Below are 17,388 nucleotides of genomic sequence, written 5' to 3' on the forward strand. Positions count from 1 at the left end.
TTCCAGCCATTGCCACTTTCCTTCTGCCTGTTTTGCCCCCATTCTGCCCACCCCCACTGCCACCTTCCCCTCTTTTTCACCCCCTCCCTCTCTGGGAAGGGGCCCAAAAGAAGCCTTGTTCCCCCTGATGAAGTTCCTCTCAGAGGCCCTGGTGCACAGTTTTCAGAAGCGAGGCGCATGACACCCAGTCCTGTGTATCAGTGGTCCTCACACGCTGAGCACCAGGACCTGCTGATGAGAATGAGCATCTCTCGGTTCTGCTTCTGGTGTGAAGACCAGCAAACTCCCAGCCACTGCAAAACACGCTGTGTTGGGGTGGGGAGAGGGGAAGTGACAGCACAGTGCTGTGCAGGTCCACCCAGAAGCAAGTCCCACTGTGCCCAGTGGAGGAAATGTGCAACAGGGTCTCAGTCATGCCCTGCAACAGAGGTGCTCTGGCTCTCTGCTGGGCACACTCGCAGCCCAGTGCTAGGCAGGTCTACTCAGAAGTAAGTCCCACTGTGTTTAATGGGGCCTACTCCCAGGAAAGTGTTCATAGGGTCATCATGGGGGGCAGTGACAGGGCTCCACCCCTGCCTGCCTCGCTGGAGATGGCGCTCCCACCACTCTTGCTCCACACGTGATCAGGACAGGAAAAGGGAGGACTACCACTTTAAGCACACACACTCCACGCGCTCTCTCCCCCGCCCACTCTAGAAGCATGGGTGTTTCAGCACTTCCGGGTTGTACGGTGTCCCGTTAGGGCCCGTCTGGAGAAGGCGCAAAAAAAAAAACAACTTTCGCGTTTGCCAAGGCGCGTGCGCCTTAGTGGCGGCCGCGCGGTCTCCATGGTGGTGCTCGCGGAGCTGAGGCGAGGTTGAGTAGACTCGTTCTGAATTGCCTCCTCCCCCTCCGAACGCGCGCTTCCTTGGACGTCCCCTGGCCAGGCTGGGGCTGGAGGGAGGAGCCGCGCGCCCTGGGTGGCCCCTCCCTGGCCGAGTGGGCGGGGCTCCAGCCCTCCCTAGAGGCTTGAGGGGTCGGGTTGGGCGGGGAGGCAATGCGGCCAGAGGGTGCTTGACCCCCCCCAGGTGGGGCAGGCACTGGGGGGCTGTGGGAAGCGGGGCTTGACAGGGTAGCCTCCCCCCCCCTCCAGTAGCCTCTTCAAGCCTTCACCAGGGAGAGCCTGGTGGGGTGCAAGAGGGCATCCTCCTCCTCATGCTTCCCAGTTACAGGTAGTAGGTAGGGCAAGATAGTAGCTGCACCTACCCTACTACTACTATTGCTACTACCAGTATTTATACTGTTGTTAAGGGGGCCTTTGTAAATGGCAGGATGCAGTGACATAGTCACTGGCACCACTTATATTTCTTGCACACACGAAGGGCCAGATTAATAGCCCAATGCTATGCATGTCTACTCAGAAGTAAGTCCATTTGTAGTCAATGGGGCTTACTCTCAGGTAAGTGTGGACAGGACTGCAGCCTGTGAGCCCAATCCCATGCACTTCTACTCAGAAGTAAGTCCCATTGTAGTCAATTAGTCTTGCTCCCAGGTAAGTGTGGATAGGATTGCAGCCCCAAAGCAATGCATGTCTACTCAGAAGTAAGTCCCAGCTAGTTTGGGACAGTAGTATAAAAGAAGCCCTAAAGTACACATAAATATTAAAATATAAGTTTTCTAAAAAGCAATATTATAAAACTTGTTATTCAGAGAAGTGACCAATATGCTGAATTTATCTTTAAAAGAAAAAAAGTTTAAAAGGTTTGAACTAGCAGTTGAAAAAGCTTGGGCTGTTGATCTAGAAATCAGTGGAAAAATATAATAAATGCGATGTGCGAAATGCAATAAATGTTTGTTTCTGATCTATTACATTTCTTGCCACTGAGCTTTCAAGTTTGAGAACTGTCCTGAGAACTAGAAACTTAAAACAAAAACTTAAAGCCTGTTGCATGTCAGGCCACTGCATCCCTCCTCACACTTACCAGCAGCTGTTGATGGATGGTGATAGCTGCTCCTGCCCTCCCCACTGGCTAATCCTAGAAGCCTCACAATGACAGGACACACACCCCTGCCATTTATAGATCAAGGTGTTGGACACTGTGACACAGTGAGTCTCAGCCAGTTCATGCTGCCACTGATATTAGGAATTCAGGGATCAGCTGGCTAAGTGGGCCATCTCATAGGTGTGGGACCTTGGCCAGTGCCTGATCTGGTCAACTGCTAGTGTAGTCTCAGGGCGCAATCCTAACCCCTTATGTCAGTGCTTTCCAGTACTGGCATCGCGGTACCAATGGGACATGTGCTGCACTCACCCTCCTCAAAGTAAGGGAATGTTTGTTCCCTTACCTCAGAGCTGCATTGCCCTTATGTCAGTGCTGGAAAGTCATGTATACTAAAATACTAAATACTAAAATAAACTGAGATTCTGTTTCTATAGCTACAAAGGAGTAATGTTAAAATATTCTGTTTTTTGAAGAAAGAGCAGTATTTTAGCAGTAAGAAGTCCAAGCAGCCTTTAATTATGGGAACAGACTTTAGTCTTTCAAATGTATGAAATCTACTTGGATAATGTGAAAGCAGCTGATGTGTATCCTGGCAGCAGACCAGATTTCAAGTACTGAATACTACTTTTTCAGCGTATTCTATAATGGAAAAAAATGGCATGGATCATAATTGCATGGAGAGAGCCAGTGACTTCTTGGTCAGCTCTAACATTGTAGAAGAGTTGGGAACAGGTGACCAGATGTTCCAGGTAAGGGATCAGTTGTGAATAATTGTCTTTGAGGATTTGAGACTTCTTTTTGAAGGTACCCAGGCATGAGGGCCAACTTCCAAAATATGCTTTCTTTGTTTTTTTGAGGTGCTAAGTATATTTAAAAACCAGATATCCAACAAGATTGCAAATGGCTTTTGGTTTGATAATGAAAATTAGTTATCTTGCCATAGTTATTCATCTTACTGACTTTATGTTCTGTCATCTTAGTTTTGAAATCCTTGATTAGACCATATTAGAATAAAGGTAAAGTATGACCATGTGAAAATGTGTGGTGCTGTTGTGATATATGCTCTTTGCACACAATCACACTAGAGTATCAGTGAAACTTCTGTCATATGTAACTGTTTCATCCAAATTTAGATGAAATCTCTAAGAACATTGCTTGCATTATGTAACTAGGGGCCCAATCCTATCCCCAGCCATGGTCACGTGGCACTGAAACTGCTGCCACTGTATCCTGTGGAGTTGGGGAAGCAGCTGGAGCCCCAGCAGCCCTGATGGGTTTATTAGTTGTGCTAGCTGTTTAGCTGGTGCAGAACCCAGGAGACCTGTGTTGGACTCCAAGGCCCGGGGGAATAGGATTTGGCAGCAGCCTCTGCCGCTGTCCCCGCCCCCTCCTGGGCTCCCTCTGCGGGCTTCCCCGGGCCTTAGAATGCCTTTTATGGCATTAAAACATCATTTCCAGTTTCCCTCGGAAAACCAGAACTAGCATTTTGTTTTGCCTCTGTGGGCCATTCTGAAGCCTGCAGAGGCAGCGGGCAGATGCACACTGTCTCTGCGGGCTTCAGAAAGCCCCCAAGAGGGTTCCGGTATGGCCGAGTCTGGCCCAATATGGGTCCGGGGGACACATTGGGCCAAATCTGTGGATGTAAAATCCATGGATAAACGTGCTCCACCTGTGCTGCATTGTGTTGTACTGTTATTCCAATAGATTTGTTTGAGATTACTTGTGTCATAAAAGAATAGAAAAGCTTGGGCATTATTTGCTGATTCAAAATTGATAAAATACTTTATCTGTTACAGCCTCTATCATGCCAAGAAACCAAGGACCCATCCTTTGGTGAGAATGCAGTTCTGCCCATCACGGCGCCAGTTCCCCAAGATGATGCTTCACCATTGAATATACCAATGCAGTTGTCTCAGCCTCTCCCTTTTTGTGCTGAAGAGTTTCATCTTGTTGACCAGAGTGGCCATTCCCTTTATGAAGTACAATCCTTAGAGGGGTCCAATACTCATATGGTGAGTACCTACATACCTAAGCTTTGAGTGCATTTTGCATCTGGAGAGGAAGGTTTGTCCCTTGGTTAGGGTGCTGCTGTGAGAGCTACACCAACTTCCTTGCAGTACAACAGACTTCTGTGTGCCCCTTAACATTATAATTCAAGCCTGTACATGTAAAAATAAGAGTTGCAAGCATCCACTAGTTTAATCAGTAGATTAACCCAATAATGTTTAAGTATTGATAAGGGCCAGTTGTAAATGTGTTGAACAAATTCTGATGCATGGAGAAGAAATCCAAGGGCACACTGGTTTATTTTTTAAGTGTTTTGATTCTGATATGTGACTATAATATGGAATTTTAAAGAAGTCCTAAAAATGATCTGTCCTGCTAACTCAATCCAATTTAAAAAAAAAATTGTTACATTTTTCTTCTACCAAAAAGGAATCTTTTCTGAGGCTTTGGTAACATATAAATTTGCTCTAATTTTTAACTTTGTTCAGTGATAGATGATGAAAGCTGAAATGAATATATTCTTCCCTGTCACACGCAGATCCATAGATAAATGTGCTGTGGATTTTGTTGAAGTGTTGCATCAAGGGAACCTTGACATACCTATAGGACAGAGAATGCTAGTGCAAACATTTGTTTGATAAACAAAATAAACGTTAATAAAATCTTCAGTTTCTTCTCATGCCTTTGGACTTGAGAGCTCAATAGTTTCTGACTATATAAAATATAAATGGACTTTTAATTTCAAACTGAGCTGCAGCTCAGTTAGTGTAAAGCTTTGTGGTTTTTCTGTTTCTTTTTGCTGCAGTCTTTTTGCCTGCTGCTCTCTGAATAATTATTTTTGCTAATGTTTAAATTGCACCTAATAGTGGATACTCTAGTTAACTCTATTTTCTTCAAACATTTGTGCATAATAATTTGCCAGTCTTATTTGCTTCAAGCAGAGTGAGCAGTGTTCAGAATGAGAAGAGTGTGTTTTATTTCTTTTCAGTTTTGCAAAATTTAGTATTTTGGGCGCTAGGGCTGCATATAGGCTCTATTTATGTGTCCCAGTGAAAGAGATGTTATGATTGTGACCAAGTTGTTCTGACAGCTGTGCCAAACAGTTAAATCTTGACAATTTATCATTTCACAAACACCCTTCTTCATTTCCTTCAAAGATGATTGTTGCCAGTCAGTCTGAAAATGGGCAAGTGCTACATGTCATTCCTTCTACTCAGCCAGGAATGGCGCAAGTTATTATCCCCCAAAGCCAGCTTTTGGATGTCTTCAGCTCTCAAGGTGAGTTGAACGTTGAAGATTTAGAACCCAGTCTTGCTTTCCTTCTGTATAATGTGGAAGAAGGTTTGATGTAATCAGTAGGATATTGCTAAGTAAAAACATTGCAGTGGTGTACCGGGTTGGGGGGGTCAGTGGGCAAGTGCTCCTGGGCTCCACAGCTGGGGGAAGGGGGTTGGAAACTGAAAATACCTTTCTAAGGCCTTCTGGAGGCATTAATAGGCCTTCTGAGGGCAGAAAGGCCGCACAGGGCCTTTCCAGCCCTCGGAAGAGCTCTAGATCCAACGAGTCAGGGCATGGCCTTTCTAGGCTCACCCCAGAACAGCACAGGGGCCATGACCACCACTGAAACATAAGTCTCCATTTTGTATTGTCTTTCCATACAAGAATTAATTTAAGTATAAATTGCATTTACAGGGGTGTTTATCTGTGGATTTTAACTGATTTGCCACTCCTGATAAGTAGAATAGGTGGTTTTGGGATGCATTACAATGTAAGAAACATTATTAATTGGATTCATTTATGTAATTTGTGACTAGCTTGAAGTGGGTAAATAGTGATTTGCCACAAGGAAGCAGCTGAGTGTCAAATGCGCCTATCTGCCCATTCCTTCTGCCTGTACTTACCTGCTTGCAACGCTTCTATATTGAGCATTTTAGTTGTGAAGAAAAAACTTACCTACACTTTGAATAAATTAATTGTATTTATAAATAAATTTGCTCCGGTAGCTACACTGGCTGCCGGTTCTGTACTGGGCCCAATTCAAGGTGCTAGTTTTGACTTTTAAAGCCCTTTACGGCTCAGGTCCGGGGTATTTGTGGGACCGCCTCCTTCCCTACAGTCCTGCCCATGCTCTTAGATAAACTGGGGGGGGGGCCCTTTTGACTGTGCCACCACTAAGAGATGTGAGAGGGGCTGCGGCCAGGAAGAGGGCCTTCTCGGTGGTGGCTCCCGAACTGTGGAATACCCTCCCCTTAGAACTGAGAACTGCTCCCTCGTTGCTAACGTTTTGGCATGGACTGAAGACCTTTTTATTTCAAAAAGCTTTTAATTGTTGACAGGCTGGCTGGCGTTCTTGCTTTTTATATGAAAATCCACGGGGTTTGTTTATTTTTAGATTTTTTAATTGTTGTAAATTGTTTTTAATGATTGTTTTTAATGTTGTATTTTTAAAGTGTTGTAAGCCACCTTGTGTGCCCGTTGGGCAAAAAGGCGGGGTATAAATTAATAAAATAATAAATAAATTTTTAGAATGATTTGGTGTGCAGATCTTTGATGGTAGTTCTAGCTATGCTGCACTTTGTTGACCCTTTTTCTTCAGTTGGTTTTTTTCTACCCCTCACTTGCATGTTGTTGCTGGACATAGACTCCCAACACTTAGGCAGTTTGTATTTCTGTGTTAACTGAACCACCTTCTTTTGCCATATGTACTTAAACTTGGGCAATCTCCCCACACGTGTAGACCGGGTTACTCATCCCTTTTGTGCTTCTGTGTAGCCTTCCTTTTATAACGCTTGTCAGAGAGAGACCTTAGAGAGGCTGCCCTGCCTCTATTTTTGGGGCATGACTATTGACTTACTTGTGCTTCTACCCCCATAGAGGTCACTCTTGGGAGATGTGAAATGTAAATTCAGGTGTGCGCCACTTAACAACGGTGATACGTTCCCTGATCCCTGTTGTTATGTGATTAAGTCATTAAGCGAACATTCAGTTCAATCTATTGTGTTTGTTGTGTGAACAGACACTCCCTGCCAGATACTAGCTGGCTGCACAGGCTACTGGAGATAGGTTGCCTCTTCTTTGCATTAAGAGCCTCTCTGTTGTGTAAACAGACACTCTGCTGCACGGCATGGGAGACGCAATTGCCTCATTAAGAGCATCTTTATTGTGCTTTGACCACTGTTATATATGCAGCCCATTGTTAAGCAAACGGTTGTTAAGCAGTGCACACCTGTAATGTCTTTTGCTTGGTGCACACTGGAATGTGAATATGCTTTTGCCGTTTTCCTTCTCTGACTTGGTATCTCTTATTCTCCAACGTAGCACAGAAATTGTGAGTCCACGTGCACACAGACACACAAGAACATAGTTTTCCCTCTTTTTCATTGCAGGTATTGTGAAATCCCTGCTCTGAAGAAAGGAGAAACTTAGCTAGATCCTGCAGGTAGCAGGCAAAAGCTGGAAATAGTTAGGGATAGCAACATTTCCCTGTTCAGAGAAGCACATTTCCAGAGCTCTGTCCTTGACTGCCTGGCTTGGTTAGAGCAGAATTTGTCACAGGATGTGGCCTTGCAATGAAGAAGACCTCTCTGCCTTGGGAAGTCTGAAAATCTGGCAGACTTGGATTCATGTTTCAGATTCAGGCTGCAGTTCACTAGTTGCTCACCATTGTTCTGAAATATGATTTATCACAGGTATTCCTAATTCTGTGTACACTTATTAAAGAGGAAAGTTTATTTCAATTTTTTGCAAAGATGTTTCAGAGGAGAAAAACTGTGATGAGAATTTGCGAACGGTGGCAGTGGCTGCAATTGCAGACAACACAAGCAGTTACATCCTTCATCCTCGAGCATCTCGCAGTGTGTCCAAAAAGCCAACTACATGTCAGAAGAGGTATGTCAGAAGAGAAAACTCATCTGTAACTTCATAAATAATTGATGTCTATACATTTTTTTATATTGTTTGATTTTTTAGTAGAGCTTGTGATGTTATGAAAGAGCTGAGGCCTGCTTTCTCATTATAGATTCATTTAAACTTCTTATCCACCTATTCCTAAAAGTTTATTACTTAATCCAGCCTTTATAAAATGCAAAATAGCCTGTTGCCTGTTTCAGTCCATCAGACAGTGATAGTTTTTGGTTAATTTTCAAAGTATGCTTTCTCACAAATACTCATCATAAGGACTGAAAAATTAGGTAAATCTCCTGTTTTACTAAAGCAGATTCAGATTCAGGAACCTTTAATTGGCATAGCATAAAAGAGTACAATCTTAATAAAAGATACATGAGACTATCTCCTCAGTTCAGTCAGGATTACCAGAATTACAGTTGCACAGTGGCTCCTCAGGATTAAATAAAGGTATTTCTCGACCTGATGTGTGCATGTCCTTCCCTGGTAGCAAATAATGCAACACAATGACCTCAGACCCACACAAAGAGGGCAGTAGTGGCCCAAGCAGTTGCTTCCGTAGATAATCATACTGTTTACAGCTTAGTATCTTATGGGGAAGGGATTCAATATCCAGAGAGTTGCAACTGCACAGCCTTGCTTGTGTGCTTATAACGTTGTATCTACCTAGTATAAGATTGAACGGGAAATAAAATATTGAAAACACTGTGCCAGGGAGAAAGCTTTCTGTTCCTGCAAATGAGTAAAAAAATATAAGTAGGTGGGCCGTTTGTTCAAGATCAGAAAAAGTGAAAACTGGGGAGGAGAGCAGGTTGTGCACGCAGCTGCATAGAGCTGTTGCTGCTTTATATCCTCCAACCAAGTCTTCAGGGTTTTAAACACCAGCGCTGGAGAAAGGGCTCCCAGCAAATCTGCCAAGAGACCTATGGCATGGACCTTTTTTAGAAGGTTGAGTCAGTTAGTATGCCTCTAAACAGAACAGTCCTGCTCAGACACAAAACAAATCCTCAGCCAAAATTTACAAAAGCTCACCCAAGCCATCATTTCTAGTTTATGTTGGCCCACTTCCAAACACATTACCACAGTGTTTCTCAAACTGTGAGTTGGAACCCACTAGGTGGTTTGCGAGCCAATTTCAGGTGGGTCCCCATTCATTTCAATATTTTATTTTTAGTATTTTGGACTTGATGTCAACATGGTATGTGACTGCATTTGGGGAGATCTTTTAACAGGCTAGAATGTATATGCTTTAAACAATGATAGTCAATGGGGCTTACTCCTGGGTAAGTGTGGATAGGATGGCACCCTAGGATTGTTAAAAATTTTTCGTGCTTGCTGATGTCACTCTCAGCCATGACATCCCTTCCAGATTAATGACATCACTTCCAGTGGGTCCCAACAGATTATCATTCTAAAAAGTGGGTATAGGGCTAAAAAGTTTGAGAATTGTTGTATATGGGGCACAGTGTGGCAAAGCAAATAGTTTATATAAAAACCACGCCTGGATCCTCTCTATGCAAGCACCAAATATGGACATCCAAATAGGTAATTCATACAGGATTTGGGCCTTAACCCACTGAAAATTTGCAGAGCAGATAGAATATACAAATTGCCTCATGCATAAAAAAAGTGTACAATGGCCTGTGAAGACAATTTTGCAGCATGAATCCTCACCTTATGGTGTGGACTCCACAAAAACCTGTAATGAAACAGAATCCCCAAATAATTAAATTCCTTGTTTTGAATTCTTTATTCCTGATTACCATTAAAAATCCAGGATCGAGGGTTCTATGTTCTGCCAAATGCCAAAAATTTTGGACTTTTCAAAATTTAAACAAAGTTTAAACAAACTTAAACACAGTTTATTCCATGCAAAGTAAACAAGGCTAGCTTGAACTCTGCAGCTATGGCACCTGGTTTTAATAAAGCAGTAAATTTTGTGATTAATCTGTTTTTAATCCTATTACGTAGGCTTCTTTTGACACACTCATAATTTCTGTATACAGGTCCAGCCTATTTATACACGAATTTGACTCAACATGAATGGCCGCTGCAAATGAGAAAGAAAGTGCTGATCTCTGGAGAAGGGGAAAAATGCATCTTTTTAAAATCAGTTTTAAAAACTGAACAGTCCTTTAACAACAGCCTCCTTAATGAGAGAGAGAGCGGGCAGCAGGCTAACAATCCATCAATTTTTCTCTCTCCTGTGGACCTCTCCCTTCCCCCAGCACCTGAAAGAAAGGTGATCATTTTGCATTGTTGAAGGGAGGGGCTGAGTGAAGTGCTGATGGATTGTCTTCTTAATGACTCTTATCTTAGAGTCAAAAGGTCAGCAAGCCTGTTTTTCAATCACTGAAACAAAGAGCAAAGAAACTTTGTTTTTTAAATTGATTTGCTATAGTGCTTTTTTTTTTTTTTTAACCACATGAGTGCTTGGAATCCAGGAGAATAATTAAGTCTCTATCATTTTTTCCAGGATACTGGAAGACATTATTCCAGTTTCCCCTCAGCCATTGCCACCAAATACACCAACGTGGGCTCACTGTCTCAGGAGCTGTGAGGTAAGCTGGAAATAACTTGAGTAAGAGTGCAATCCAGGAGTGTTCTTGGGCCAGCGTAAGTCCCTTGCGCCAACCCGGAGGTGTCACAAAAGTGCCATAAGGTGCCAAAAGTGCCACTGTGGAAGTCAGGAGGCCGAATCAAGCCCCACTGCACTGGTGGAACAGTGAGTCAGGCTGGTGCAGGGGAATGGTGGAATGGGGACATTCTGAGGTGGGAGGAGGGTGGGCAGCTGGTGGGCTAGTGGGAGGACTGGGCCTGGAATGGAGGACAGAACCAGAATCCAGCACTTCATCCAGATCCTAACCCCCCTTCCAGGTAGCTTGGCTTTATATCGGGCCGGTTGGATATATGCCACCTATTTAGGTGGCACAGATATGAGTAGCCTTATAAGGGCAGATGCCACAAGACACGGGGTAAGGGGAATGAATTCACCTTACTCTGAGTTGTGCTGCAACCCAGCCCATCCCTCCTCTGGATGCATTGCAGGCCAGGTTAGGATTTATCTGCCCATCTCACAAACTAGTGTAGGAGTTGGATGCTATTGTTAAGTAATCAAATTTTCTTTTTATTTTGAGCATAAAAATGGTGGCTGGAAGAGGATTTGAACTGTTGTCACAAAATGTGAATGACCTTAACAACCATGGTGTAATGGTTGACATTTTGCCTTGGATTGGGGAGACAAGGTTCATGGTTTAGCAGAGATCTGAAACTTACCAGGTAACCTTGGGCCAGTCCGTATCTCACAACTTACCTCACAGGGTTGTTCTGAAGATAAAATAGTTGAATGAATAACAGCCCTGAGCTCCTTGGAGGAAAAGTAGGTTAGACATGTAACAAACAAATAGCCCAATCAAGAGAGAAAAGAATTTGGAACAGTATACAGATGTAATTGGTCTTTAAGAAACTTAATTTTCCAAAGAACAGTATACAAATGAGAAGAAAAATATGGTGGAAGTTTTCCTTAGGCTGCAATCCTATACACTCTTACCAGAGAGTAAGTTCCGTTGAATTCAGTGGAACTTAGTTTACATTAAGTGCTGCAAGCAAACTAGTAGTTGGCAACCTTCAGTCTCGAAAGACTATGGTATCGCGCTCTGAATGGTGGTTCTGGAACAGCGTCTAGTGTGGCTGAAAAGGCCGATTTGGGAATGACAATCCCTTCCACGCTGGGAGCAAGTGCAGTCTGTCCCTGGTCTGTCTCCCTGGCTATGGGCCTTCCTTCTTTGCCTCTTTGCCTCAGACTGTTGGCCAAGTGTCTCTTCAGACTGGGAAAGGCCATGCTGCACAGCCTGCCTCCAAGCGGGCCACTCAGAGGCCAGGGTTTCCCACTTGTTGAGGTCCACTCCTAAGGCCTTCAGATCCCTCTTGCAGATGTCCTTGTATGGCGCTTTCCTTGCACGAGTTCTCCATAGAGGAGATCCTTTGGGATCCGGCCATCATCCATTCTCACGACATGACCGAGCCAACACAGGCGTCTCTGTTTCAGCAGTGCTTACATGCTAGGGATTCCAGCTCGTTCCAGGACTGTGTTGTTTGGAACTTTGTCCTGCCAGGTGATGCCGAGGATGCGTCGGAGGCAGCACATGTGGAAAGCGTTCGGTTTCCTCTCCTGTTGTGAGCGAAGAGTCCATGACTCGCTGCAGTACAGAAGTGTACTCAAGACGCAAGCTCTGTAGACCTGGATCTTGGTATGTTCCGTCAGCTTCTTGTTGGACCAGACTCTCTTTGTGAGTCTGGAAAACATGGTAGCTGCTTTACCGATGCGTTTGTTTAGCTCAGTATCAAGAGAAAGAGTGTTGGAGATCGTTGAGCCAAGGTACACAAAGTAATGGACAACCTCCAGTTCATGCACAGAGATTGTAATGCAGGGAGGTTAGTCTACATCCTGAACCATGACCTGTGTTTTCTTCAGGCTGATCGTCAGTCCAAAATCTTGGCAGGCCTTGCTAAAACAATCCATGAGCTGCTGGAGATCTTTGGCAGAGTGGGTAGTGACAGCTGCATTGTCGGCAAAGAGGAAGTCACACAGACATTTCATCTGGACTTTGGACTTTGCACTCAGTCTGGAGAGGTTGAAGAGCTTTCGGTCTGATCTGGTCCGGAGATAGATACCTTCTGTTGCAGTTCCAAAGGCATGCTTCAGCAGGACAGCGAAGAAAATCCCAAACAAGGTTGGCGCAAGAACACAGCCCTTCTTCACTCCGCTTCAGATGTCAAAGGGGTCTGATGTGGAGCCATCGAAGACAACAGTGCCCTTCATGTCCTTGTGGAAAGATCTGATGATGCTGAGAAGCCTGGGTGGACATCAGATCTTATTTTCTTCCATGAGAACAGTGTTTCTGTATTTCAGCTTACTACTCAGTGATAGGCCTGCAGCTTGTGCCTTGGCTGATAAGCACCAAAAAAACTGATAGTATGTAAAGGCTGGTCTTGTGTTGGCTTCCATCATCATCATGATTGTTAACCTAGCCCTGAGGTATTCAATCTGTGCGTCCTGCCTCCCTAGTGAGGCCTGGCTAGCCTCCAGGGGCGTTGCCAGGCATCTAGGGGAGAGAGGTGGTGGGCAGCAGCTCTGCTCTGCTGCATGTGCTGCCTCCTTACTTGCTGCTTTTCTGCAGCTGTGAACGAGGTGGGTGGGGCAGCATGAGGCTGGGAGGGCATGTGAAACATGATGGGGGGAGGTGGAGACTTTAAAAATAAAAATCCCCATTCCTTTTTAGCCGTCCCTTTTTCCTCTTGCCTCCTTTTTTTTGGGGGGGGGGGTACTCTGTTGGCTGCTATTGTAAGACAAAAGGCACAGTCCTAGCTAGGTCTACTCAGAATTAAGTCCTATTGTGTTCAATGGGACTTACTCCCAGGAAAGTGGGGTTAGGATTCCAGCCAAACAGTCTCTAGGTCTCAGTTTGCATCAGTTTGCAATTAGCAGATACACACAAAACAAAATCTTCCCCTCCCCCAGCAAATTCATCACTTTCCCCCTCCCTTTCCCAAACCCTCCAGGTGTGCTGCTAACAAACTCAGGGCACAATCCTAACCTGGTCTACTCAGAAGTAAGTCCTATTTTGTTCAATGGGGCTTTCTCTCAGGTAAGTGTGGTTAGGATTGCAGCCTCAGAGTGCTGGCAGCTGTTATTTTGTTTCTAGTGTATAATTATAACACCTTCATCCCCATTTTGGGGGTAACTGAGGTGAGGTGTTGTAATGGGAAGCTGTGGCCAATGGCTACAAGGATCAGGGGAGGCAGGAGCTGGAAAAGTTCGAGAACCGCTGCCCTAGCCAGCACAAAAACTGTTGAACATAATGGCTGTGATTCATAGAGATGCATTCATCCACATTTTTCTGTTTTGTTTTTTTTTTTGCAACTGCCCCTTAAAATTCCCAAAATGCATTTTAAATTTGTCCAAATTTTTGGAGTTTGGCATGAGAGCAGTTTAAAAGGAAAGTCAGGGGAAATGATGCACATTCCTCACTAACAGCTGATCTTTAGGCTTGAACACACTGGTGAAAGTGGGCAGAAATGAAACTTTGCAACATTCTGGAGAAGTATTTCACCCACTTTAGTCCCTGAGCTTTGAGCATTATGAAAGGGTTTTCCTGCAAAATGTATTATCTTACTTTTTAAAATTGCTGTTCGTATTAAACCCATAGACTACATTTTAATTTCAATGAAATTTAAAAGGTGTTCTCAGGCCAATGGGTACAAGTAGTCCCTAACGCAAGGACATCCAATCCATAGAAATCCCAGCTTAAGGACAGCCATTTTGCACTTTTGTACATCTGCTCCAATGCTTTTGTGCAGGTACATTAGTGCTGGTTTTTGGGATAGAGAGATGCTGCATTTTGGAGATGCAGAGGTGGTGGGTAAAGAAGGGCTAGCACAGTACTTAATAGACACTACAAATGCAGATTGTAACTTGTAAAATGCAACGAATACAAATGTAGCCCCCAACTAAGCTGCTATAAGGCATTTTATACATTGCACACACAACAAAAAAGCAGTGTTACCACAGTGTATATTCATTAGGAAGTGAATTATCTATTTTATTTATAAATAAATAAATGTTTCCACTGAAGTGCAACCTCAAGAACCCAGCCAGCACTTAAGTACAGGGCTATTTGTAAACTCTTTGAAAATTCTGTTGCATATGTGGAGAGTGTGCACACAACCCTCTGGATTGTAGTCAGTGTTTTCCCTTGTCGCTTGACAATGCTAGAAAGCATTCCAGTAGGTGAATGACCCTATTTTTTTCACTTTTTTGTGCAGAAAATTGGGGACTCATTTCGTGGCTACTGTTCAAGCGAGACAGAATTAGAGAGTGTTCTAACACTACACAAACAGCAGACACACAGTGTGTGGGGAACACGCCAGTCTCCAAGCCCAGCTAAACCCACCTCGAGGCTGATGTGGAAATCACAGTATGTCCCATATGATGGGATTCCTTTTGTCAATACTGGTAACTAATTTTCTTCCTATTTTTTTTTTTCAAATTTATCAAAGGGACTATGCCTCGGTTTTCTTGCAGAATATTTATTGGTATTATAAAGGATCAGAAAGGGAGAATACAGGCCCTTTGCCCTTAAATCCCAGTTTACCTAACCCACCTGCTCTTGTAAGATTCCTGAGTTTTCTGGTTTTCTTTCCTGTGTTTTAAGTTTTTAGCCCTCACTGCAGAGAGGTTTCAATTAATAATGACAAAATGTGATGAGGTTTTCAGTACTGACAAGTCTTTCAGTTTCTGTTTTCATGGTTTATGCTCAGATTCTATATTGCATGTATATACCTGTTCTTTGAGACAAACTTGTTTCAGAACATTTCATACATTTTTCCTTCTTCCCTATATAATCAGGTGTAGTTTTAATACATATTTAAAAACTAAATGAAATGGGTCCCATATGCAGCAATTGTGGCAAAATAAGCCATAGTGTCATCTTCAAGCTTATTGGTATACATTTTTCCCCCCTATAGACACATTATTTACACACTACAAAAGTTATGTGAAATAGCCTTTGGTTGATCTAGCAGTATTAAATCACTCAAGGATATGTCTTAAAATGAACTTTTAGGTTGACTGCATACCTACATTAGCAAATTGGCCAATAGGGTAGAGCAGATAGAGTGGAGAATTGTGATTTAGGGATCAGACCATATGATTTCATGTTTCCTTCCACCATGCATATAAAATTTCCGCCTCCGTTCTTCTTTATCATGGTTCATTGTTATGTCAGTTATGTCTGACTATTTCTAATTCTATTTAAGTGCATAAGAACAGCCCCACTGGATCAGGCCATAGGCCCATCTAGTCCAGCTTCCTGTATCTCACAGCGGCCCACCAAATGCCCAAGGGAGCACACCAGATAACAAGAGACCTGCATCCTGGTGCCCTCCCTTGCATCTGGCATTCTGACACAGCCCATTTCTAAAATCAGGAGGTTGCACATACACATCATGGCTTGTAACCCATAATGGATTTTTGCTCCAGAAACTTGTCCAATCCCCTTTTAAAGGCATCCAGGCCAGATGCCATCACCATATCCTGTGGCAAGGAGTTCCACAGACCAACCACATGCTGAGTAAAGAAATATTTTCTTTTGTCTGTTCTAACTCTCCCAACATTCAACTTTCGTGGATGTCCCCTGGTTCTGGTGTTATGTGAGAGTGTAAAGAGCATCTCTCTATCCACTCTGTCCATCCCCTGCATAATTTTGTATGTCTCAATCATGTCCCCCCTCAGGCGTCTCTTTTCTAGGCTGAAGAGGCCCAAACACCGTAGCCTTTCCTCATAAGGAAGGTGCCCCAGCGCAGTAATCATCTCAGTCGCTCTCTTTTGCACCTTTTCCATTTCCACTGTGTCCTTTTTGAGATGCGGCAACCAGAACTGGACACAATACTCCAGGTGTGGCCTTACCATCAATTTGTACAATGGCATTATAATATTAACTGTTTTGTTCTCAATACCTTTTCTAATGATCCCAAGCATAGAGTTGGCCTTCTTTACTGCTGCCGCACACTGGGTCGACACTTTCATCGACCTGTCCACCACCACCCCAAGATCTCTCTCTTGATCTGTCACAGACAGCTCAGAACCCATTAGCCTATATGTGAAGTTTTGATTTTTTGCCCCAATGTGCATGACTTTACACTTACTGACACTGAAACGCATCTGCCATTCTGCTGCCCATTCTGATAGTTTGGAGAGATCCTTCTGGAGCGCCTCACAATCACTTCTGGTCTTCACCACTCGGAAATGTTTCGTGTTGTCTGCATAGAATTGGCCTTCTTCACTGCCACCGCACATTGGGTCGACACCTTCATCGACCTGTCCACCAGCACCCCAAGATCTCTCTCCTGATCTGTCACAGACAGCTCAGAACACATTTTTCCTGTCCCTATAATGTCAGTGATGACTTTCACGTGAGAAACAGCTGCCAGCAACAGACTTTTCATTTGATGGCTTTGTTTAAAACTCAGTACTCTTCAGTGCAGGCAATTGCAGTATTTCCTGTATGGGACTTAAAGCAACAAATGTGAACATATGGGTTGGCCTATAGTTCATGGTTGGGTGTATGGCGAAGAGCAAAAGTGGTCCATTTGATAGTGCAATGGTTTCCAAACTGGTGGGTCATGACCCATCAGCCAGGGAAGCACTTATTCCTGCCCCTTTTAGGGGCAGGGAGGAGGGGAAGGCAGCGACACAATCCTCAGGATTGTGTTGCTGCTGGGGAAGGGAGGGATATATTTACTTGCCTCCAGCCAGCATTGGAGTCCTGGGGGGTCTGCAGGTGTCTATAGAGTCTGCCACAGGGCTCCCCACACTTCCAAACATCTAAAAGAGAAAAAAGGGAACTTCAATTTTTTGTTGCAAAACTGGAAGTGCCCTTTTGTTTCTTTTTTAAACATATTTGGAGGTGTGGCGAGCCCTGTGGAGCGCTCCCTG

General features: G+C 43.9%; 1 protein-coding gene across 2 annotated transcripts in view; it reads left to right on the plus strand.

The window, feature by feature from the left end:
- Positions 1-807: 807 nt before the first annotated feature.
- CARF (calcium responsive transcription factor) overlaps positions 808-17,388 on the plus strand; it is a 29,722-nt gene continuing 13,141 nt past the window's right edge. Inside the window, exons 1-7 of one of the 2 annotated variants that reach the window (XM_066636480.1) lie at positions 808-855; positions 2,616-2,731; positions 3,779-3,994; positions 5,147-5,267; positions 7,739-7,877; positions 10,369-10,453; positions 14,718-14,907. In XM_066636480.1, the coding sequence (XP_066492577.1) occupies positions 828-855; positions 2,616-2,731; positions 3,779-3,994; positions 5,147-5,267; positions 7,739-7,877; positions 10,369-10,453; positions 14,718-14,907 (895 nt within the window). In that variant the 5' untranslated portion in view covers positions 808-827. Of the gene's footprint in view, positions 856-1,016; positions 1,219-2,615; positions 2,732-3,778; positions 3,995-5,146; positions 5,268-7,738; positions 7,878-10,368; positions 10,454-14,717; positions 14,908-17,388 lie in introns of those variants that run through there. The other variant, XM_066636488.1, reaches the window with a different exon arrangement.

This window comes from Tiliqua scincoides, chromosome 1 (genome assembly GCF_035046505.1).
Source record: "Tiliqua scincoides isolate rTilSci1 chromosome 1, rTilSci1.hap2, whole genome shotgun sequence".
NCBI lineage: Eukaryota > Metazoa > Chordata > Lepidosauria > Squamata > Scincidae > Tiliqua > Tiliqua scincoides.